At 41.2% G+C, this 23,640-nt stretch overlaps 1 protein-coding gene across 1 annotated transcript in view; it reads left to right on the top strand.

Moving 5' to 3' along the window:
- ZFPM2 (zinc finger protein, FOG family member 2) overlaps window positions 1–23,640 on the top strand; it is a 248,397-nt gene that overhangs the window by 11,225 nt on the left and 213,532 nt on the right. Inside the window, exon 4 of the mRNA XM_054385435.1 lies at window positions 11,865–11,966. Coding sequence (XP_054241410.1) covers window positions 11,865–11,966 — 102 coding nt within the window. The remainder of the gene's footprint in view (window positions 1–11,864; window positions 11,967–23,640) is intronic.

Here is a 23,640-nt window from a genome sequence, read left to right on the forward strand (position 1 = left end):
GCAGAACAGTGAAGGACTTAGGTGGCTGAAAGCCTGCTGTGGAATTTAGGAGATAGTACATACAGATTACCTTTTGCCTTTTATAGGTAGGAGTAAGAAAATGAGGTGATGCTGACAGAGACAAGAGAAGAAGTGAGCTGCAAGCCTGATGGGGCTAATAAAAACAGGAGGATGAATACAAGGAAGAGGTGCAAACAGCAGAAGGATACCAAAGCCAAGAAGCTGAAGGCAGTAGGATGAAAAGCAAAGTACTACATCACGCTCATTTAGGCTGTGAAGTAGTTTGTCATTGATTTTTTTAGCCTATGATTGCTGTCATTCTGCCTAGATACCTCCAGGAAAAATAAAAAAGTACTCTGAGAGAGTATCCAGAGTATCTCTAAAGAGGCAACTCCTCTTCCTCGCTGTAAATAGCAAGAATAGGAGCCTTGTCAACTATGCAGGGGTGGGAACTGGCTAAACAAATCACAGTTCCTTGTGACCTTCTTAGCAGAAGTGTTCAATGAGGGATTAACTTTCAAAGGAAAAGTTATCTTGAGCAACGAGAGAGATCACTTGAGATTAGTAGATGGTTAAGTAGCTGTGTTTAGAGAACGAAAACAGCAAGAGCAGAACATGGAGGAAAGACTACAATGGAGAAAGAAGGTGGGACTGGTTCCAGAAGAAAGAGGCAAATGGAATGTACATAGCTGATAAAGAAGGCCTGTATCAGTTTCTTGGTGCTGTGCCTTAGACGAAAATGTTGTTGAATTTTCTCCTTCTTTGCTCATGGCACAGCTATTGTCCTTGTTACTCCTGTTACATACTTCCCATAGTTACTCCATCACAAAGCAGTATTGGCACCAGCTCTCAGTGCAAGGAGGTTCAGTGACCATAACACTATTCTTGGCAGATTGGCAAGCAAATGGATTTTGTTTCCAACTGTCAAGTGTTGTGCTTCACTTGGTGACACAGGAAGATACAGAGGTTGCATTAGCTAGGCTGGAGATTGACTGTTTGGTGATGCAGTGCGTCCTGGATCTGTATCACCAACTGCTGTGTATGCCCTTAGCACATGAGTGTTGAGGTCTGGTTGCAGTTCCTGAAACATTGCTTGTTTTGATTGAGGCGGATGAGGGGAAACCAGTGCTGTCTGAAACTTGTGTAACAGTTCTCAGGTAGCAAGAAGAGACCTCAGGGAATGTGTGGCCTTCTGCATATATACTGAGTGTACACCTCCTGCTGTGTACTTGTATTTTGCTTGGGCAGGAGGTGATGAGCTCAGAACCTGATCTGAGTGTTCTACACCTGTACAGGATTTTGTTACTAGCCTGCCAGGCCAGCTTAGGACTGGGAATTTTATGTTAAACCACATGACCTGATTGTGCAGCCAAGCACAAAAGCTGCAGTGTGATTCACCATGTAAGCAAAAGCATATACAAAGCTAAGTTCTTCTGTGCATTAATCTTCCCCTTCATAATTCATGTGCAAAGCTATCATGCTACCATCTGTAATACCAGCCAAACTCTTAACACCCTGAAAATTATTCTGTGTCCCTTTTTTCCTCTGGAATATGACTTTGTGTGTCTATGCCTGTGTTAGACTTGTAATGACTAACAATATGCTTGCTGTTTTCTGTGTCTGGATCAAACAGTAGATTTGTGCTTTTTTTTGTTCCACATACACACACACACTTTTTTTTCCAAACAAGAAACCTTTTAATCAATAATGTTGTGGTTTTTTTCTTTTTTCCTTTTTCAGCAATGGATTTCATGACAAATTTCTACCTCTTTATCTATAGCAAGTGGAAGTAGGATCAGCATAAGGCAGCTATACCATAATCACTTTGAGCTCAATAAGGAGATCTTTACAGGCAACTTTGTTCATATTTCTTAACGGGATTAAGAAGCTCAGCTCTTTAAATTCTTGCATATAACACTGACGTTTTCAGTGTGTGTTTGGACCAGGGAGTTCAAAGAGAAGGAATAAAAAAGAAAAGCCAATATGACTTTGTTTTTTACCTTGCTGGAGGAGCTGTTTGTGCAAATCGCCTATAAGCTTATTGACCTGAATCTTTGACTCCTTGTTTCCTCTGGATTTGGCTGGAGTGTAGACATTGATAGAGCACTGATAGAGGTGATTGCACAGCCCTCGGCTTTGCTTGGCACCAGACAACCCCCCTCCCAGCACCTGACATTATCTTTCCCATTGTGGCAATGCTTCTGTTCTCCTGCATCTTATTCCTTTAATTTTTTAAAGACTTGTTTGAGTTTGTTACATTTTCTTCATGTAAGCTTCCTGAGTAAATGAAGGACACACTATTCTTTTTGGTAACCAGAGACAGGAGAGGGGGGATGTATGTGTGATGGTGTCTTTTCATCTCCTAGGAGAACAAGTCCTTCATCAAGGACTCCCAGTGCTGCTCCTTCCAAAACCATAGAGTTATCTCGGACTGATTTGTATGCTTGTTTGTGAACTTGTTTTGCACTCTCACATTCCCCAGAGGGAGGGTTCCCATCTTTTTTTCTGTACCCCACTCAGCTGAAACAGCTGTATCCTGTGCATCTTCCATACTGTTTGTCAGGTGCTGAATATGGACAAAGAAAGGAAGGCAGCTTGCTAAGAATAGCCTTCTAAGTCTGCTGACTTGGAGTTAGATTGGACCATGGCAAGGTGAAAGATGTTTTTCTTGTGAACTTCAGCATTAGCCTTGTGCTTTACCTCTCATGCTTTCTCATTTTTTTTCCTGTTACTGGACCTGGGATGACCACCTATTTTCTTGCTAGAATAGAAACAAGATACCTGAAAAGGTTGGAGAGGTATTTTTTTTCACCATTCACTTAAGAGCATGGAAAGGCTTCCAGAATATTAAGTAAAGATTGTCTGTCCTATACTCTTCTCCTTATTGCTGACCCATATATAAACATCTCAGGCCATATTTTCAGTCCAACTGAAATCCATGTCAATATTAACATCAACATTTGACCTGAGTTAGACAAGCAAGTCCTTCTTTTAATCAAGAAATTAAACAACTGTTTATCAAACAGAAGAATATGTCTCAGAAAGAAGCTAACTATCAAGAAGTAAATGCATAGACCTGACTAGAAAACAGTATTTTAACTGTGCAGAATTACAATGAGAGAAACACTTAAACAGCTTGCTCAGCTTTAAGCAGTTTATCAGAGTAACTCCATCCTTTCAGTCGGCACATTTTCAGTTTTCTTAGGAACAATGAAATTGTGAATTCTATCACAGTTACGAAGAAAGGGATTATTTGATTACAAGTAATGTCCTTTTCCAGAAAATCACAAAGCTTGAACTTGGATTGACTTAAATTTGAGTTAAAATTTGACAGAATATGAATTAGAAATTAATAAGGGAAATCTTTAAAACATGAAATGTGCGAATGGTAACTTTCACCACGTTCTCAGTTCCTGTGTATTATGTCTCTTAGTAATTTTAGTTTAACCAAGGTTCACTTTGCCTTTGTTTTTTTTGGTCTGACTTGGTGTTCTTGACACAAAAATTCTGAATACTTTTGAAGAGTTCTGAGACATTCCCTGAAAAATTGTTGTCAACCCTTGCCTAGAAACCAGAGTTACTCACAGGCTGTGTGCTACACAGAAGTCAGCAGTGGGGGTATTGGCAGTAATTTAACTCTCAAAGGATCAGAAAAAAATAAAGGAAGCAAATGCCACATTTATGACATCATCGGATAAATATTGATAAGACAAATGTTATTACTGGATAGATTCTTGTGGGTAAGAGAAAAAAAACAAACAAACATTTATTTATGCCTGCTAAGCGTTTTTGAGAGGATGGCTCAGGTGAGTCTGGACTGTTTTTGAAACCATGTATAATGCAGCATGTATGGAAACACCTCCCATGATAGTGAATTGGCTGCTTTTAGTACTGAAGTCCCTTCAATAAAAATTCACTTTGTGAGAACAGATACATATTGCTACTTGTTCTGCAGCAATGTGTGAACATCATTATCATGTGCACATCCCACTTTCATGTGATGTAAGCTGCACATCACTTGTAAAATGTTAGTTAACTGGTTGAAGGAAGAACTCTCATAAGAGACATCACATTTCTACAGTGAAGAAAGAAGAGAATTGTTGACTAAGTCAAGGATAGGCTTCAGATTTTGAGTTGGAGTGTCTCTGAAGTGATCTCTGTTCTGCTGCAAGTTGTTTTAGAATCTCATAGACTGTTGATTTCCATTGAAATATTTTTAAAAACTATGCTAAGCAAGAATCTTTGTTTGGGGCATCTAAATATCCTTTAAAATGTTCTTCTGCTGCTTTTCTGATCAAGTGCCTAGAGCTATGTAAGTTTGAACCTCAGATTGATACTTGAATATGTTTAATAGAATTAATAATATTTGAAATGTTAGTGGGGAAGGATTGGAAGGATGCAAGCCTTTTCTCTGTGTTTTCCTTTAAATCTATTGAAGTAGTAGCCAGTTTATCTCAGTGATTGTCACTGATGCCACAAGAGCTGCTCCCTAAAAATGAGTATAAATATAAAACTCATTCATGGAAGGATAGTCCGGAAGACTTTCGCTGTTCTTCAGAAAAAAACTCAAACATTTGAATGAGTGGTCAATGGACTGTAAAGGACTTCAAAAGCTAACTGTGATAATAAGAACATGCCAAACATTTGGAGAAAGGAAGGCCAGACTCATTCTAGGTGAACTTGCTGCACAGCAGTGTCTTACTGCAGGAGAAGAATGCCATAGCTGAAATGGTTAGAAATAACCCACAGCGATTTTTAACATGATCACTGTGCTGAAATGACCATTGTCTCAAGGTGTCATTTTGTTAAATAAAATGATTATTTCAATATGAACCAAAATAGATTATGTTCTGCTCTTTTGGAGATTTAACAGCTTGCTCACATACAGATACTCACTGGCACATGGATGTTCATAGACCATTCCTAAAAGTTAGGATAAAGACAGTACATTATTTCTGACGTTTTCTGGGTAAATAGTTTCAAGAGTGCTTAGGGCAACTAGTAACATAGAGTTATTTCAAATGAAATTCATCCCAGGAGAAATTATGATTGTTAATCAGCATGGCAGAAAACAATAATTGCTTGCAAAGAAGCAAAGTATTGAGATGATTAATATAATCTGAAATGGAATGCAGTGGATTAACATGTACAAGTGCTGGTTTCTTTCACACATGTTAGCAGATCAGTCATCTGAAGGCCAGATTTGGTTCAGACTTACTGTATTTGAAGCATAGTTGACTTTGGTGGGCTTCACTGAAATTATTTCTGATGCACATCAGATGAAGTAATAAGAGAGTCTGGTATGGATAGCATCAGATCTCTCTGTCTTTCTCTCTCTCTGTCTTTCTCTCACTGTCCTTGCAGGGCTTGCAGAATAAAACCATCTGCATGACACTGTAGTCACTGAGGTTGTTTACCTTGTCCTCACACCAGATGCTAAATATGACAGTATAGAAACACCCTTGCCTGTTTATTTAGTACCTTTATTCTCAGAGTTCTATTTCCAAGACAAAAGCTTATTTAAAGGTGCAATTTAAAAATTATTTACATGTATTTTGTTTGTGGAATATTTTACATCTGCTGAAAACTTACCATTAAAAATAAAGCTTTCTGCTTGTTAAATACATACATAGAATCCTTTCAAAAGAGGTCATCCACAAGTACAGTTAGGTCCTGTTAGATCTCATTGGTATTAAGAATAGTGTGTGCTGCCAAAAGTAAATTACATTAACTGAGTGAAGTACATTGCATTTGCATTTTAAGTTGTATATGGTTTGTTTCAAAGTCTTGTGAGTGTTGTGTCCAAAGAGAGGTTTCTGGCAACGATTCTCATCTTACCATTTGTTTCTTAGGATTCAAGAGCGAGGTTGTGAGTGTGTGCAAGCTCTCTTACTGGTCAGAGGCATTGTGATAAAGCAAATAACAAAGGACAGTTTTTGAATGCTCGTTTGTAGTTTCTGAAGCTCTTGTTCACATGTAGAGTCTCAGAATGCTTCTTTGGTTGGTTCTGGAATTGCTGCCACTGTAGGTTGTGGCAAAAGGAAGGAGAAGGTCCCTTCCCCCATGCCCCCAAGAAAGCCTGCACCTTCAGGACCAGCTGCAGCAGCCTATTAACACACACAAACTGCCTTCCTTGACGAGTTAAAGGCTACAGTCAGGGACTCCCCAAGGCTCTGCATCGTATCTCTGTTCTGGCAGCACAGAGGGCCACAGCCTTCGTCACAATTCATTTCTGGATCGATTTATTATAACTGAGAAGTGATGCTCCACTCCAAACAGCTGTATTGGGATGTTAACAATTTCAGTTTACATTTATGCTGCCAGAAAGAAGGGACACAAACTGCAGTTCAAACTTTTGAGGTTCTCACACTCAAATAGAAGCTGCTGCCGTGTGCGGTTTGTGACTGGTGCAGTCCTTCATCCAAAGCTATTTTGTCTGATGATAAAACCGTAAGTGTATGAAGCTTGCACATTTTTCATCTCTTTTATGACCTTATCTTTTGTGAGCGGCTTCTGTGAAGGTATCCTGACTATAGGAAGCACCTGGCAAACATATATGATATCTATGCTGTGATAAGCAGTTGTGAACAAGAAAGTAGATCTGTCAGTTCTGAACTGTTCATTGTTAGAAATACTTTGTTGATTTTGCTGATTGCAAAATACATTGTGGGGTGACTAGCAGCTGCTATAGCATTCCCTAGTCAAGGAAGTTCAGTGGTGATATTGTGCGAGACTTTCTGAAAGAGCCTAATGCTGATAGGAACAACGTGGATTAGAAGAGCAGGGCTGGGAACTGCTAACCCATGTGCTGCTTTAAAATACTGCAACTACTTGTGGTACAAGCTGATTAAGTACAAATTGGGAAGCCTTTAATTTGTTAAAAAGATTAAAGTGAAATCACTTTGTTAATATTCCAGTCTCTTTTCCTACTTGTCAGTGTTGTCAGAGATGTTAGAGTTCTCCCTCTCATGTTTCTGGTACTGTCTCTTCTGCAGTCTTCAGATTGCCCTGACCAGCTCTAGTGCTTTGCATTACAGTGGTTTAGTTTGTTCACTTTCATCTGTTCCATGAAAATGAGAATATTAAAAAATCACATTAAAAAAGGCATTGTTTTTGAAGAGCAACAGAAACAGTTCATGCTAGTAAGAAATGGTAAGGTCAAGCTGTCTGTTCAGCACTTCAGTGTAAGGCAGAGATTTGTTTCACCTGACTTTAGCTCAGTAAAGATTGGTTTCTAGTCTGCTTCAGAGAATGACTCATTTCAGCTCTCTCAGACACCAAGAGGGGTCTCCTATCTCAGGCATTCTCAAATAGGATGAATCACTGTGGAGGCTTCTCTCCTCCCTGTCTGGGAGCACCTACATGAGTACTCTTGACTAGCTTGACTTGCAGATGTCTAAGGTTAAAGGAGATGAATTTTTCCTAAAGTGTAACTTAAATACCAAACACAAAGAAACAGCTGAAAGCCTGGAAGGAAGACTGCAGGAAAGCTGGAGAGGGACATTTCATCAGGGTGTCTAGCGAGACACAGCTAGAATGGTTTGAAGCTGAGGGAGAGTAGATTTAGACTGGAACTTAGAAAGAAGTTCTTCAGTACAGGGGTGGTGAGACTTGGGAATGGGTTGCCCAATTGGTTGTAGATGCCCCCTCCCTGGAGGTGTTTAAGGCCAGACTGGATGAGGCCTTGAGCAGCCAAGTGCAATTTGAGAGTCATCCCTGTCCCTGACAGGGGGGTTGAAGTAGATGATCTGTGAGGTCACTTCCAATCTAAACCTTTCTGTGATTCTCTTTGACTCATGACTACATGTACTGTATCATAGTATAGATTCTTGGTCATATGAGGGTTCTTTTTTTTTCCACAAGGTGATTGCTTCAGTATGGAGGGAGACTTGTATGGGTAGCAGGAGAAATCCTTGTTGTGATGTGATGGTGTGTAATGCAGGGATGTGGTAGCTGGTGAAGAATAGAAAATACCAAAGAAAAAAATGAAAAATACTTCTGGATGCAAACAAAGTTTTCCTTAATGTAAATTGTACACATTTTGTTCTGCTCTATTTGCACAGGACATGCATTAATTCCTGAAGACTTCATTATGAAAAACACGTAACACAGCAAAAGCAAGTTAATGAAAATTAAGCCATCTGCTAACATACATTTTCAAATCTTTGCCTCGTTTCTCAAATGCTTAATTACTGTGTATACCTTAGTTGTAATTATGCCCTTCTTTTGCCCTTCAGCTCAATCTTTTCACATAAGTTTCTCCTCCTCTTTCAACTCTATTAGTTTTGTTTGTTTGATATCTTGGTTGGCTGCGTTGATTGAAAGAATGCTCAAATTTGCATATTAGCATCAGGTTTGCATATGTAATAGCCTGCAAAAACTTTTCTATTTTGGAGCTAAAATTCACCATACACTATCTAAAATACTTCTTACTATTTCTAAATTTTGCAGCTGTTCTGATTTTGAGATCTGTTGTTTTCTGTGGAAGAAAACTATTTTCTTTAGTATAAAAATTCCATGCAAAGAACATTTTAAGAACTTTCTATGGTGATTATACAGCTTGAATTAGAAACTCATAATCAGAATTGCCCTTGCTCTGAAGTGCTGTCCAACATTTTGGAGAACACTGGAGTTGATCTTGCCAGATTTGAACCCTGGAAAGTGGCCCTTTGTGTCAGCCCTTCCTGCTCTGGCAGGGGGCTTGGACTTGATGACCTTTGGTGGTCTCTTCCCACCCCTAACATTCTGTGATCTTGTGTCTCTCTAATAAAGAGCAATTTGTTGTAGCTATAAGTAGCTATAAAGGTAGACATATGAAGGTTAAAAAAAAACTGATAGGTTCTTGAATCCACCAGAGTCAAAAACAAAACAAAAGAAACAAAAAAAACCCTCTGCTGTGTTAGGTTGCTAAAAAATAACTATACAAATGCTAATTCAAAGTAGGAGTTGGTTAAAAAGAATTTCTGAAAGTACTTAAAAAAACTTGATAGCTTTTTCAGCATGAGTATTGGGTGCTGGGAGATGAGAAGCTCAACACGAGCCCCGAGTGTACACTTGCAGCCAAGAAATCCAACCAGATCCTGGGCTGCATCAAGAGAAACTCTGGTGAGACCCCACCTGGAGCACTGTGTCCAGTTCTGGAGCCCCTATTACAGGAAAGATATGGATGTGCTGGAATGTGTCCAGGGAAGGGCCACAAGGATGAGCAGAGGGCTGGAACTTCTCTGCTATGAGAAGAGCCTGAGAGAGTTGGGGTTGTTCAGTTTGGAGAAAAGAAGTCTCTGAGGAGAAGACCTTATTGTGGCCTTCCTGTATCTGAAGGGGGCTACAAGAAAACTGGGGAGGGACTTCTTAGGGTGTCAGGGAGTGATAGGACTGGGGGGAATGGATCCAAGCTAGAGGAGGGGGAGGTTCAGATTAGACATTAGGATGAAGTTCTTCCCCATGAGGGTGGTGAGACACTGGCACAGGTTGCCCAGGGAGGTGGTGGAAGCCTCATCCCTGGAGGTTTTTGCAGCCAGGCTGGATGTGGCTGTGAGCAACCTGCTGTAGTGTGAGGTGTCCCTGCCCATGGCAGGGGGGTTGGAACTGAAGTATAGGATTGTGTTTGTATGAGAAGGAGTTAAGCAGGCTCTTATACTTAGGCTATGAAAACCTGTTTGTTTTATGAGTGCAAGGAAGAATGTATTATTACAAGATGTTTCTTGTGCACACAAAGTTAATACTTCATAGTGTTTGTATATAACTACCTACTTGAAAACTCTGGGTCACAATCTTATCTGGTATAAATATAGCTCCAGTGATAACATATGGGGATCTGGCATGGTCTGTTGTAATCACATTTCTGTACCTATGTTGCTAATAAACGCTTTTGTTATCATGAGTGGGGAAAAAATGAGAAGTTACTACTTAATTGCTGTGCTTTTTGCTCCTTCTTGTTCTCCTATTGTCAAATCAAAGAACAGCCTGATTTACAGATTCAGAACTACACAGCGTTTGTTTTATATGGATATCACTTTCCTGTGGGATGCAGGCTGGTTGTAAAAAAAATTGCTTCAAGAAAAAAATGACACCATAATTCAGTCCTATTTGACCAATGTAGTTCAGTGTTTAGATTTGGTTATTTTTTCCGTCCCCATTCTTCGAAGGCTCTTCCTACACAAGAGTTTTGTGGATTGAGGAGTTGTAAAGAAAAAAAATCCACAAGTCCAATAAAGTAGTGGCCTTGGAAAAGCCCCTGTAGATGGCTTTTAACACATTGCTATAGCCAGACTATGCTGTGCTAATACCTGAACCCCTCACCTGCAATGTAATTTTTCATAGTGTTTATTTCAAAGTATTTTCACAGAATCACAGAGTGTTAGGGGCTGGAGGGACCTCGAAAGATCACCCAGACCAACCCTCATACCACTGCAGGGTCACCTAGAGCAGATCACACAGGAACTCATCCAGGCAGATTTTGAGTATCTACAGATGAGACTCCACAACGCCCCTGGGCAGCCTGTTCCAGGGCTCTCTCACCCTCACACTGAAAAAACTTTTTTCTCCTGTTTCCATGGAACTTCCTATGCCTCAGCTTCCACGACTGCCCCTGGTGCTGGCATTGGGCATCACCCAGCAGAGCCTGGCTCCAGCCTCTTGGATGCACATCTTTATAAACATGAATGAGGTCACCCCTCAGGCTCCTCTTCTCCAAGCTACAGAGCCCTCAGCTCCTTCAAGCTCTCCTCATAAGGAAGATGTTCCACTCCACTGTTTTTGTGGTTGTGCACTGGATTCTCTCAAGCAGTTCCCTGAGGTCCTTCCTGAACTGAGGGGCCCAGAACTGGACACAATATTTGAGGTGCAGCCTCACAGGGGCAAAGTGTAAGAGGAGGAGAACCTCTCTTGACCTACAAGCCACACCCTAGAATGGCATTGGCCTGCTGGGCCACAAGAGCACACTGTTGGCTCATGGTCAACCTTCCATCCATTAGGACCCCCAGGTCCCTTTGCCCTCCACTGCTCTTCAGCAGGTGATACTGATACCTGGGGTTGTTCTTTCCCAGGTGCAAGACTCTGCACTTGCCCTCCATTGTTGCACAGAGCTTACCTAGCATCCTTGTTTAACTGAAATAGCTTCACTTTCAATAAAATGTTCCTCAAAATTTAACCTTGCCATGATTTCCCATGTGTCTTACACACAGTCTTGGAGGGGAGACTTACTGAAGCAGACTGATATTTCAGTTATTTCTGGATGGTGAAACCTCTCCAATTCATCAGAAATGTTGCATTTCTTTGGATAAAGCTTGATAGGGAGAAAATTATTATAGGGACTTGCTGGTACGTTATGACCTTTAAAGGGAAATGTCTTTACTACTAGAATACCATAGAGTAGCCTGAGAAGCCAGAATGTTTAGTGGACCATACTTTTGTCCTCTCATTAATGGCCAATACATAAGAAACAGTTAAGTGTCACTTCCAGAAAAGTCAGGACTGAAAACATAAGTTGCTGGCGAATAATGAGCTGATTTCTTCCTCTCATTGTTGCATGCAAACTTAATGACTTCTTGTGCATTGGCTTCCATAATTAGGTGCCAGTCATGATTCTTTTTATTGTTTGTTTGGTTTTTTAGCAGTATGGAGTAAACACTGATCCCTAAGCTTTGTCTCTCCACAGAGCTGTAAGGTTTGAATACTTGGGGCTTGTTGGAATCACAGATGTTTATGTGTCTAATAATAGGGGTTTTTTTACCTTTTCTGTTTATAGAGGTGCGTATGTTTTCACTTACATGTGTAAGCAGTTGTTTGGGTATTGTGGGAGCTCTGCCTAAAAGCCACTACTGAAATATGTCAGTATTGTATTTCTTTGATTATTTTTTCAGGCAGTGAAGAAGCCATCCAGGAGGCAGCAGAAGCTGATGGTGATGCAAGGTCAGAGAAACCAGGACAGCTTGCTTTGGAGTCTGAAGATTGGGATGGGCCAGGTAGGAAAAAAACAGCTGAAAGCCAAGAGAAATTTCTTAACCAGGTTCCAGTGTTTTAAAATACTATTATTTTAGTATCTATGTTACGCTTTGCATTGATTTTTAACAATTTATTTCTTTTATGACCCTTTGGAGTCCAGGAGATTGATGGGTAAGTACAAAGATAAAATTCTGGAGAAAAATTGGGTTTGACTATACTGTCTTGTAGATTGTTCAACGTAAAATGCCTCACATGCCTGTTTGATACAAAGGAGCCCAGAGTTTTAGGATTATAAATGTATCACCAGTTGTTCCATGGCTGTATTGAGGGAGAAGTTTTTCTGATGTTTTCTGAGGCCAGAAGACCCAACCCATGCCTGTGTCTCTTCTCAAGCTTTTCACCTACATTTAGCAACTGGATGAACTTATCAAATAGGTATGGTACCTACTGATATTTTCAAGAGATTTACTTGTTTTAGTCTGATACAAAAAAATTGTCATACCTGGTCGTTGATTTCAGCTGAAAGAGAAATTTGAGACTGCAGTCAAAACAGTAATTCACATTGAAACAGTGATTCATGGTAATATTTTCTACTGTGCACAGTGAAAAGGATGCAAGCATAACATTGCTGAGGTACAAGATGTGATGATAACATGGGAATACTTTCCAAGTAGCTGTTCAGTATAAATGTGTAAAGCCTCTGCTGGTCTTGTAGAAGCGCCTTGGACAAAGGTGCAAGTGGTGTTTTTCAATCAGGCAGTTCTGCAGTTGAATTCAATGCAATGTTTTCACAGGTATGGACTCTGGAATGGGCCTTAAAAATCCATTATATTGACTATTTTAATAGTGCTTTTGGAAAATACTCATCAGAAGCCAAATGTACTTTCAGAATAGCTGTCTCACATAGGGAAATTTTCCCTGAAGAGGATGAGCACATCGGAAAAGAGTTCCAGAAGCTTTCTATCAATAATTTATAATGCAATAATAATATTTCATTAGAAAATTTCCTATATTTCAATCACATTTTCATCCTTGCTTGATTTTGCAAATTACTGTATGCTCTTCATGAAGAGGAGCACAAAACTAATGGTAATTCTCTGAAAGTAAATCCCTGAAAGTGGCTGGAAAATATAATGCAAATATGAAGGAAGACATAGTCTATCTAATTATAGTGATGTCATTTAAAATGTTTTTAACAGTAATACAGAAGTAAGTTGATATTCTATATGAAGCACTATTATGTTATATGGAAACAAAATTCAGTGTCATAATACTTTTGTATTACTGAAAACAATGCAAAAGTATTATTGAATAGCAATAATACAAAAGTATTATTGAAAATAATGCAAAAGACATCCCTGAAGGTAGCAGAATGGCTTTTTCCAGCATCACATCAAAGTCAGTCAGTGCTGAACATATGACTGGTTTTAAATTTAATTATAAAGAAGCTGTTTGAAATCGGCAGGATTCTGTTGCTTTGTGGTTTTAGTGTATTTCAGCATAGCTCAGTATGAGTTTTGTGGGCTTGTTGCTGCTTTACATCCAAGCTACCTTACACAAAAGTTTCAGAGATGTCTTTTATGGCAGTATGGACGAAAACCAGTATCATTTATTTTGTTGGGGAATAATTTCAGTTAAGCAGTAGGTGATGTGTATTTCTTGTAGCATTTATGGTAGCTTTGACATAGGATAGATGGAAATATAAGCTGAATGTGGGAAAGTTCCTTTTGCCTTCAGAAAACTGTAGACTACCAGCAGCTCCATTTTATTTAAATATTATTTCTTTACAAGCAGAGAATCTGTATGAAGAAAGGAATGGATACATCCCACATGTCATAATCTCCATCATGCATGGTTTTTGAAATGGATTTGGGTACTTATTGATACAGAAAAAGAAACAATTGACAGAAAATTATTTATGACCATCAGTACAAAAATAACTTTTTTCAAACTATTTGAACAAAACCAAAGCTTGAAATACTTTGCTTATTGAGGAACACGTTTCAGCACAGCATGAATGGAACCATTAAAAACTTTGCTTCAACAACTTGCCCAGCTCCTAGGAGAGGTGCTCCTTCAAAAAGCAGATCATCATACGTTCTTTGATACCTGTTCTGTCTCTGGTCACCTTACTGAGATCCAAGCATGACTGTGTTCTGCATGATGCAAGTTGTTGTCAGCTGATAATGGTGAACTGTGACAACTCAAGGATTCATACAAATGGTAGAGGTGCTTTGTTGTTTTAATTTTGTGGTTTGTTTGGGGTTTTTTTTTAGTGCTAAGGGAACATACTGTTATTTTCAGAACCAGTACATGCAAAGAACTGAAGTTCTGTGAGTTATTCATTAGCAGCAACTTAGTCACAGATGAGTCAAAATTAAGCTTCTGTCACAACTTAAGAGTTCTGCTTTGTTTGAAAATTTGCATTGTTAAATGGTTTGTGTGCATTTCCAAGCCTTTGCAACTAGAATATTGTTATGAAGAAATTCAAAGTTCAGATGTCCTCTTGCTTCAAAAGAGTTTCTGCTGAGGCAGTCTTTTAGACCACACAGTCTTGTGACCTTCACTGGCCATCAAGGGATTGCAAAGATAATGCCTATTTGGTGTAGTCACTTTGAGTGTTACCTGAATGTTTTGTAAACCATCCTCACTTTCATTGTTTGTGTCCTTTCTAATGAGAAGACTACTCTGAAATAATGGAAACTGAGCTCAGTAGGCTGTGTAAACACACAGTAGAGCACCTGATCCTTTTTCCGTGATAGCCAAGAACAAAAAGGAATGGAAAGAGTCTACAAGACTGGACTTCACCAAATTTTATGTGGAAAGATTTACTTTTAAAACATGGAAGCAGAGGTCGTTTTATAGCCTTAAATATACTGTTTGCTATCAGATGGATGCCTTGCTGCATGTAGATGTATATAGTTCTATATAACCTTTATTTTACTGCTAGGATATCAGTGTATGTGAGGCCAGTGATCAGTGTTTTGATACATAATGAACAAAAGATGTTCTTCTACAGGCCATCCAATCATGTAAGAGAGTAGGATTCTTGGTTTTACTGTTCTGTGGAAGAGTGTGCAGGCCAAGGGAGGATCTCCTCCCACTCAACTCAGCCCTAGTTAGACCACATCTGCAATACTGTGTACAGATCTGGGCTCCCCAATGTTCAAGAGGGACAAGAAACTACTGGAGAGAGTTCAACAGAGAGCTCTGAGGTTGATTAAGGGACTGGAGCATCTCTCTCAAGAGGAAAGGCTGAAAGACCTGAATAACTTGACATGTTAGTTGCGACAAAATTTTAGCTTCAGTATTATGAAGTTATGTGTTGGTGAGAAGGTAATAGAAGTTTCACCACAGAAGGCAGTGTGTCCAAAAAGATCTCAGGGATTAGTGAACCAAGACTGAGCCCAAAAGGTGGACTTGTGGCTAAAGCATGTATTTGGATTCTGAAATTAACTTATTTGTCTGCTTAGCAGTCTTCTTTGATGCTGAATCAAGGTTCTGTCTTGCATTCACTCTTCAAGAACCTTACATTTGAATCAGGTTTGGAGAACAGCCACTGGAATGTTGAAAGGACTGGTATTAAGTCTAGGTCCTTGTCTTATCTATTTTATCAAAGAAAATATTAAAGGACAGCCTGATTACAAACTGCTTCAAATTCAGAGTGCAAATCTGATAACTGTGGGCACCTCTTTCTAGCAAAAGTATCAGAAGATGAAATGCATGCTGAAACTCTGCTATTTCAGACACAAAGAACAGATGTTAGTGCTTAAAAAGTTAATTATTGCAGCATTTTGTGAAAAATCATTTATCTGACATTAGAAGTATTTGCATTCAGGATAAGGTACTGTCCTAGAGAACGTGATCCAGTTCTGTGGCACCTAGTGAGATTTTTAAATGGAGTAAATTCTACTGGCACAGAAGTTTTGCTGGCTGACCGTGGTCGTTCCTTGTAACTGAAACGGAGTGAATAAACCAAGACACTGCGTAGTACTTCTGTAAATATTCTACCATGTAGATGCATTTATAGGTACTAGGAATCCTCCACACCAGCAGCTATGTTAGGCATGGTAACTTCTTTGTGCTCTTCTAAATTCTGTGCTATTATCCTGTAGTGATAGAACAAACCAATACAGTAGAAGACATCCCATATCTGTTCTGTGAGTAATATACAAGGGAAAGTCCTTTCACTGTAGACAGATGAGACAGTTTTCTACTTCTGACTAAGCCAAAAAGGTTTTCAAAAGCTTCTCTGCCATCTTATTCTTTTGACTTTCTTTCTTTATTGGAGAGGTCCAATAACCAATAATGTGGGAACAGGCTTTGAAACCCTCTCCAGTTGAGGAGAGCAGTGGAGGGTGGATACGGGTCCCTGTCAGGGGAAGCAAAGGGAATGCACCCCGACCCTCTTCCCCTCCCCTGCTGCCCTTGAGCAATAACTATGAGACTCTGCAGGCTGAGGGCAATGTGGATGAGAGTATTGTAGAGGAACCGATCAAGGAGATACCAAAGACGAAGCAGCCCCCCCAAACCTTAAGGACCAGTGCTACAAAGAAAAAGAGAAAGGCTATAGTTATTGGAGACTCTCTCTTGAGGGGAACAGAGGGACCCATATGCCGTCCTGACCCATCCCATAGGGAGGTGTGCTGCCTACCTGGGGCCCGGGTGAAGGACATCACCCAGAGGTTACCTAAACTAATCCAGCCCTCTGACTATTACCCATTGCTGGTAATTCAGGCTGGAAGTGAAGAAATTGAAAAGAGCAGCACCAGGAAGATTAAAAAGGAAATTAAGGCCCTTGGGAAATCAATTGACGGGGCAGGAGCTCAAGTGGTGTTCTGCTCAGTTCCCTCAGCAGCTGTGGTGTACACTGAGAGGAACAGGAAAACCCACACCATCAACAGTTGGCTTAGGAGATGGTGCCAGCAGCGGAATTTTGGCTTCTTTGATCACGGGGCAACTCTTACTGCACCTGACCTGCTGGACCAAGATGGGTTGAATTTATCTAGAAAGGGTAAGAGGGTGCTGGCACTGGGGTTGGCAGGACTCATTGGGAGGGCTTTAAACTAGGTCTGAAGGGGATGGGTGTGGAAACCAGTCTCCCTGGAAAGGAGGGAGGACCACATAAACTGGTGAAATCAGCAGGCCAGCTGAAGTGCATGTACACCAATGCACGCAGTATGGGCAACAAAAAAGAGGAACTGGAACTCTTGGTTCACCAGGAAGACTATGATGTAGTTGCCATTACAGAAACGTGGTGGGACGATTCTCACAATTGGAGTACTGCACTGGGGGGTTATAAGCTCTTTAGGAGAGACAGGCAAGGAAGAAGAGGAGGAGGGGTGGCCCTGTATATTAGGGAATCTTTTGATGCCTCAGAACTCGAGGTTGCAGATGAAAGGATTGAATGCTTATGGGTTAAAATCAGAGGGAGGCCACACAAAATTGACATCCTGGTTGGAGTCTGTTATAGACCACCCAACCAGGATGAGGAGGCCGATGAGATATTCTATAAGCAGCTGGAAGCTGTCTCAAGATCATCAGACCTTGTCCTTGTGGGGGACTTTAACCTACCAGACATCTGCTGGGAACTTAATTCAGCAGAGAGGAGACAGTCCAGAAGGTTCCTAGAATGCATGGATGACAACTTCCTGATGCAGCTCTTAGGTGAACCTACCAGGGGCAAGGCTCTGCTTGATCTGCTGTTCTCAAATAGAGAAGGGCTGGTGGGAGATGTGATGGTTGGAGGCTGTAGCGACCATGAGATAGTGGAGTTTTCAATATGCAAGGAAATAGGGAGGAGCAGTAACAGAACCCTCACTTTGGACTTTTGGAGGGCAAACTTCAGGTTGTTCAGGCAACTTATTCAGAAAGTTCCCTGGGTAACAGCCCTTAAGAACAAAGGGGTCCAGGATGGTTGGACCTACTTCAAACAGGAGCTCTTAAAGGCACAGGAACTGGCAGTTCCCACATGCCGTAAGACGAGCCGGCGGGGAAGACGACCGGCCTGGATGAGCAAGGAGCTCCTGAAGGATTTAAGGGAAAAAAAGAGGGTTTATCACCTTTGGAAAGGGGGGGAGGCAACTAGTGATATGTTTAAGGATGTTGCTAGATCATGTAGGAGAAAGAGAGGCAAAAGCACAGTTAGAAATTAAACTGGCTGCTTCTGTGAAAGACAACAAAAAGCATTTTTATAAATATATTAATGCTAAAAAGAGGGGCTAGAGGAGCCTCCACTCTTTATTGGACGTGGAGGGTAACATTGTAACTAAGGATGAGGAGAAGGCTGAGATTCTAAATACCTTCTTTGCCTCCATTTTCAACAGTAAGGCAGGAGGACTTCAGGATAACTGGCCTCCTGAGCTGGTTGATGGGGTCAAGGAGCAGTGTTGTACTCCTGAAATCCATGTGGAATTAGTTCGAGACTTGTTGAGTCACTTGGATATTCACAAGTCCATGGGACCTGATGGGATTCATCCTAGGGTGCTGAAAGAGCTGGCAGATGAGCTGGCCAAGCCTCTGTCCATCATTTTCCACCAGTCCTGGCTCACTGGAGAGGTCCCAGAAGACTGGAAACTGGCCAATGTGACGCCCATCCACAAGAAGGGACGAACAGAAGAACCTGGGAACTACAGGCCTGTCAGCCTGACCTCAGTGCCAGGGAAAATCATGGAGCAGATTGTCTTGGGGGCAATCACTGCATACCTGAAGGATAGCCAAGGAATCAGGCCCAGCCAACATGGATTTAGGAAGGGCAGGTCCTGCCTCACCAACCTGATCTCCTTCTATGATCAGGTGACCCGCCTGGTGGACGTGGGAAAGGCTGTGGATGTAGTCTGCCTGGACTTCAGCAAGGCCTTTGACACTGTCCCCCACAGCAAACTCCTGGCCAAGCTGTCAGCCCATGGCTTGGACAGCAGCACTCTGCGCTGGGTTAGGAACTGGCTGGAGGGCCGAGCCCAGAGAGTGGTGGTGAATGGTGCCACATCCAGCTGGCAGCCTGTCACTAGTGGTGTCCCCCAGGGATCAGTGCTGGGCCCCATCCTGTTCAATATCTTTATTGATGATCTGGATGAGGGGATTGAGTCCATCATCAGTAAATTTGCAGATGACACCAAGCTGGGAGCAGGTGTTGATATGTTAGAAGGTAGAAGGGCTCTGCAGAGGGACCTTGACAGACTGGACAGATGGGCAGAGTCCAACATGATGGCATTCAACAAGTCCAAGTGCCGGGTGCTGCACTTCGGCCACAACAACCCCATGCAGAGCTACAGGCTGGGGTCAAAGTGGCTGGAGAGCAGCCAGGTGGAAAGGGACCTGGGGGTACTGGTTGACAGCCGCCTGAACATGAGCCAGCAGTGTGCCCAGGTGGCCAAGAGAGCCAATGGCATCCTGGCCTGCATCAGGCATAGTTTGGCCAGCAGAAGCAGGGAGGTCTTTGTACCTCTGTACACAGCACTGGTTAGGCCACACCTTGAGTACTGTGTCCAGTTCTGGGCCCCTCAGTTTAGGAAAGATGTTGAATTGCTGGAGCATGTCCAGAGAAGGGCAACGAGGCTGGGGAGAGGCCTTGAGCACAAGCCCAGTGAGGAGAGGCTGAGGGAGCTGGGACTGTTTAGCCTGGAGAAGAGAAGGCTCAGGGGTGACCTCATTGCTGTCTACAACTACCTGAAGGGAGGTTGTAGCCAGGAGGGGTTTGGTCTCTTCTCCCAGGCAACCAGCACCAGAACAAGAGGACACAGTCTCAAGCTGCGCCAGGGGAGGTTTAGGCTGGAGGTGAGGAGAAAGTTCTTCCCAGAGAGAGTGGTTGGCCATTGGAATGTGCTGCCCAGGGAGGTGGTGGAGTCACCATCCCTGGAGGTGTTCAAGAGGGGATTGGAGGTGGCACTTGGTGCCATGGTTTAGGTAGTCATGAGGTGTAGGGTGACAGGTTGGACTCGATGATCCTTGAGGTCTCTTCCAACCTTCTTGATTCTTGATTCTTGATTTCCTCAACCAGTGAGTGTTTCTGCCATTGGTGAATTTGTATCTTCCTTGTAAGACAGAGAAATACTCTCTGTGGTAGGAGTTGGTAAACTCAGAATAAGGCAACCAGATCTAGTGGAAGATGTCCCTGCCCATGACAGTGGTGTTGGAACTAGATGATCCTCAAGATCTCTTCCAAACCTGACAATTCTGTGATTCTGTGATTTGCAAAGGTGGAAATAATACCACTCAGAAAATCTTGGTCTTGGGAAGGAATTGACTCTCTCCCTCTTCTTACTTCACATATCTTTTCCCTATGTGAGCTCTTAGTTTCATAATTGTAAAGGAGCACAGCTTTCTTGCAAATGAGCTGATTTTATGAGTCTTGAAAGTCAGTCTCAGGAATTCTTTTGAAATGTATCTGAATTTTTCTTAGTGAGAAGATGTGATTTGTCCACATCTCCAAAATGAAGGAACAAAACAAACAAAAGCGATGGAAAATGAGACCTAGAACTCTTGTGGTAATTTTAATGTGTTGTTTACATTCATCTCCACATAAAGCAAAAGTTTCCCACGTGTAAAATTCTGCCTCCAGTAAATCAACATCTGCTGTAGATAATAGTAAAGCAGGATGAACTCACAACACCTTCCATCTCAGGAGACTCATGCTAACTCACATGCAGATGTCAGAGAAGTGTTGAAAACAGCACAAAGGGTAGCTAAAGACAGCACAATGTACTTTCTTTTAATTACTGTTATGGGGTGGTATTTTTCTTCAGGTGTATCAGAAAGTTGAAGAAAAATAATAAACAGAAAATTAAATAGTGTTAAAATATGATTTATTGAACTATGTTTCATAAAAGAACCAGGCTTTCATGATAGGTCTGAGGTATTGCTTTAATGAGGTGTGGATCAGCAAGGTTCTAGTGACCATCTGACATGCCAGTTTCTGAAGAGATTTCCTGTAACCAGTCACAAGAATCACTGTAAATATGTATTGATTTCTGGGTTTACTCTGCTTTATTTAGTAATACTATAAACAGTTCAAGTTACAAAGCAAAACTGTGTAATATAGATGGGAATGGTTAGAAGACTGCTGCAAGGTGGAAACAGACATTAACTATAGTAATTTCCCTCCCTTTTTTACCTTTTATTTTTTTTTCCCTTCCTTTCCCCACCCCCCTTCTTTTTAATTTTTTCCACTTTTCTTTTTTTCTTTCTTTAAACTAGTCCTAAGAAGGTCTTGGAGATTACTGTCCTGATTTTGTTTCCTTTTTTGATTGGGGAAATGTGGTAGATATAAGATCTTGGAAATGCTATTTGATGTAAATTAACAAAAATCCATGAAACATAGTTAACTATAGATATAGTCTGACAGTAAGAAGAATATTAGGAAGAAGCGGAGGAAATCATAGAAGGCCTGTGTGTTACTCTGACAGTGAATCGGTATTATCTCTGCTATCAGATAATGCAGTTATCATTAATTTTCACATTTGCATTTCAATCTTTGGAAGGAAATGACTCTTGCCGGATGAAGATAAGAGCTCTGTACCACTATAATGAACCATCATTTTATCCCCATGCTTTGTATCTGTATGAAAATGAGGCTGGTGGTGGTGTGGTATGTGCGGTGAGGGTAGGGGGTGTCACAGAAACGTTATAACCAAGTGTCAAAAATCACTGCAGACTTTGGGAGCCCTTTATGAAACAAGAGGCAGGCTAAATAAATCTTCTGTAGTGAAGTGGATATTGGATGAAAAGCAGAGAGCCAAGCTCTCATACTGGGGAGCGGGGAGGGGACCTTAGGGGAACATGGAAGGATTTCTGTGGGTAGTCATCTGCTTTCCGTTACTGGTTTGGAATTGGGAGGAGGCTGTGTGGACCCAGGGCAGCAAAAGTGATGGTGTAATAGTCGTCTTTTGACACTTCAATACTATTAAGGTAGGTGAAGTCAGTGCTAGTGGACCACTCTATTCATGGTTTGGATATTGATACTGAAGCTGCTGCAAAAGGATACCACATCTGTGTATTAAATGCAGGATTGCAAATAATTTGCAGTCTTGTATACAGAACTGACTGCAGTGTTCCCAATCCTTTTCCATGCATAGCCCAGGTTTTGTGTTGATTACTTGAAATTCAATCTGTAGAACTCTGCAAGGCATCATTCCATGTTAGTTCTGATTGAGTAAAACCATTGTTCCCCAGGTATTCTTTCACTATACTCAACTCATTTGACCTTTCTGGTGGGTTAGTACCTGTAAATTACAGATTTCATCCATACATCATTGGGACTCACTGATGATGTCTGCTAAAAGCATGAACTTGTGAGGCTTGTACATTCCCCCAGCCCACATTTTTTTGGTAACAAAAGCTGGATTTCTTATGTCATTAAATGATTGTAGGATCTGATATTTAAAAGATGTTATTTTAAAAAGCCATTCTTAGTGTATGACTAGGAACCACTCAGAGGAACACCAGGCTGTCCATCTTCCTGTGATGAGCAGAGATTGATCAAATACTCTGCTGGCTGTACCAGCTGCTTCCTCCTGTAGAGCTTTCACAGGGCCTTACCTCTCTGTTCTTACGTGGTAATGAACAAATTGCTGTCACGTAGTGAGAAGATGGAGAACTACTGAGTAAATTCAGTCGTGGTGGAAGCTGAGTAGTATGTATTTGGGAGGTGTTAAAATGGTCCCTGGCAGGACTTCATTGGAGGCTTCCCAAATACATCCCAAGGTGCAGGGGTTAAAGCTTTTGCAGGGAGCATTCTCCAGAGAGATCTTGTGTGCAGTCACCTGTTTAAAGGCTAAGAAAGTCTCACAGCACATGAATCTGACCCTGTTTGGCCTCAGTTTCCAGAACTGTTCTTTGGCACAGGTGCTTACCTCTCCTGTACATTCAGCAGACACGCTTAGTTCAGAAGTTGGCTGTTCTTTGTGGCAGTTGATCTTGATGGTGGACTGCTCTCTGCTGGGCCTGAATGATGGGAGGAGTGGCTGTGCAACTCACAGAGCAACCAGACCTTTGCTGTCATCTTTCCCATGTGCAGTTTTGACTTTTGTGGGAAACAGACTGTTGTGTGACCTACAAATCATGGGAGAAATGTCAATTTATGGTCACACCTGATAAAATGATGCCCAGAAACGGTGCTCACCAAGGCTTTAAGAAAAAAATGGAGGCATCATTGACCTAACATCATGTGAATGAAGAACAGGTCCCCCTAAAATCACATGAATAGGCAGTTCTAAATTTTGAAAATGAAGTGATATATCCTGGCTTGACGTCACTTGTTATGGTGACTTCTGTAGCATCCGTTTCATGATTCAAGGAGCAAATAGAGTAGGATTCTGTAAACTTGGAGGTAAGCATTACCTCATTTGACTTGCAGCTTAAAAATATCAAAAAACAGTGAGTTCATCACTGAATACTGGAGCCCTTGTCAAGCATTCCAACTGTTTTGTCAGTTGGGAAGCCATTTCCTTATCATTGTTTCACAGAGTTAACATCTATATATGAATTTAAATTTCATTACAAAAACTAGTTGCTGTAGAAATGTACATTGCACATTTGGAGTACTTTCAGGTAAACAATTAGCTTTTTAGAATAGTTTCAAATGCAAAACTACCTTTTTATCCCAGTGAAAATGCTTATCCCAGTGAAACTACCTGAAACCATCTTAGTTTTTTGTGATTTTGTGAAAAGACAGTGGGTACAGACTGGAACCCAGAA

Source organism: Indicator indicator, chromosome 12 (assembly GCF_027791375.1).
Source record: "Indicator indicator isolate 239-I01 chromosome 12, UM_Iind_1.1, whole genome shotgun sequence".
Classification (NCBI taxonomy): domain Eukaryota; kingdom Metazoa; phylum Chordata; class Aves; order Piciformes; family Indicatoridae; genus Indicator; species Indicator indicator.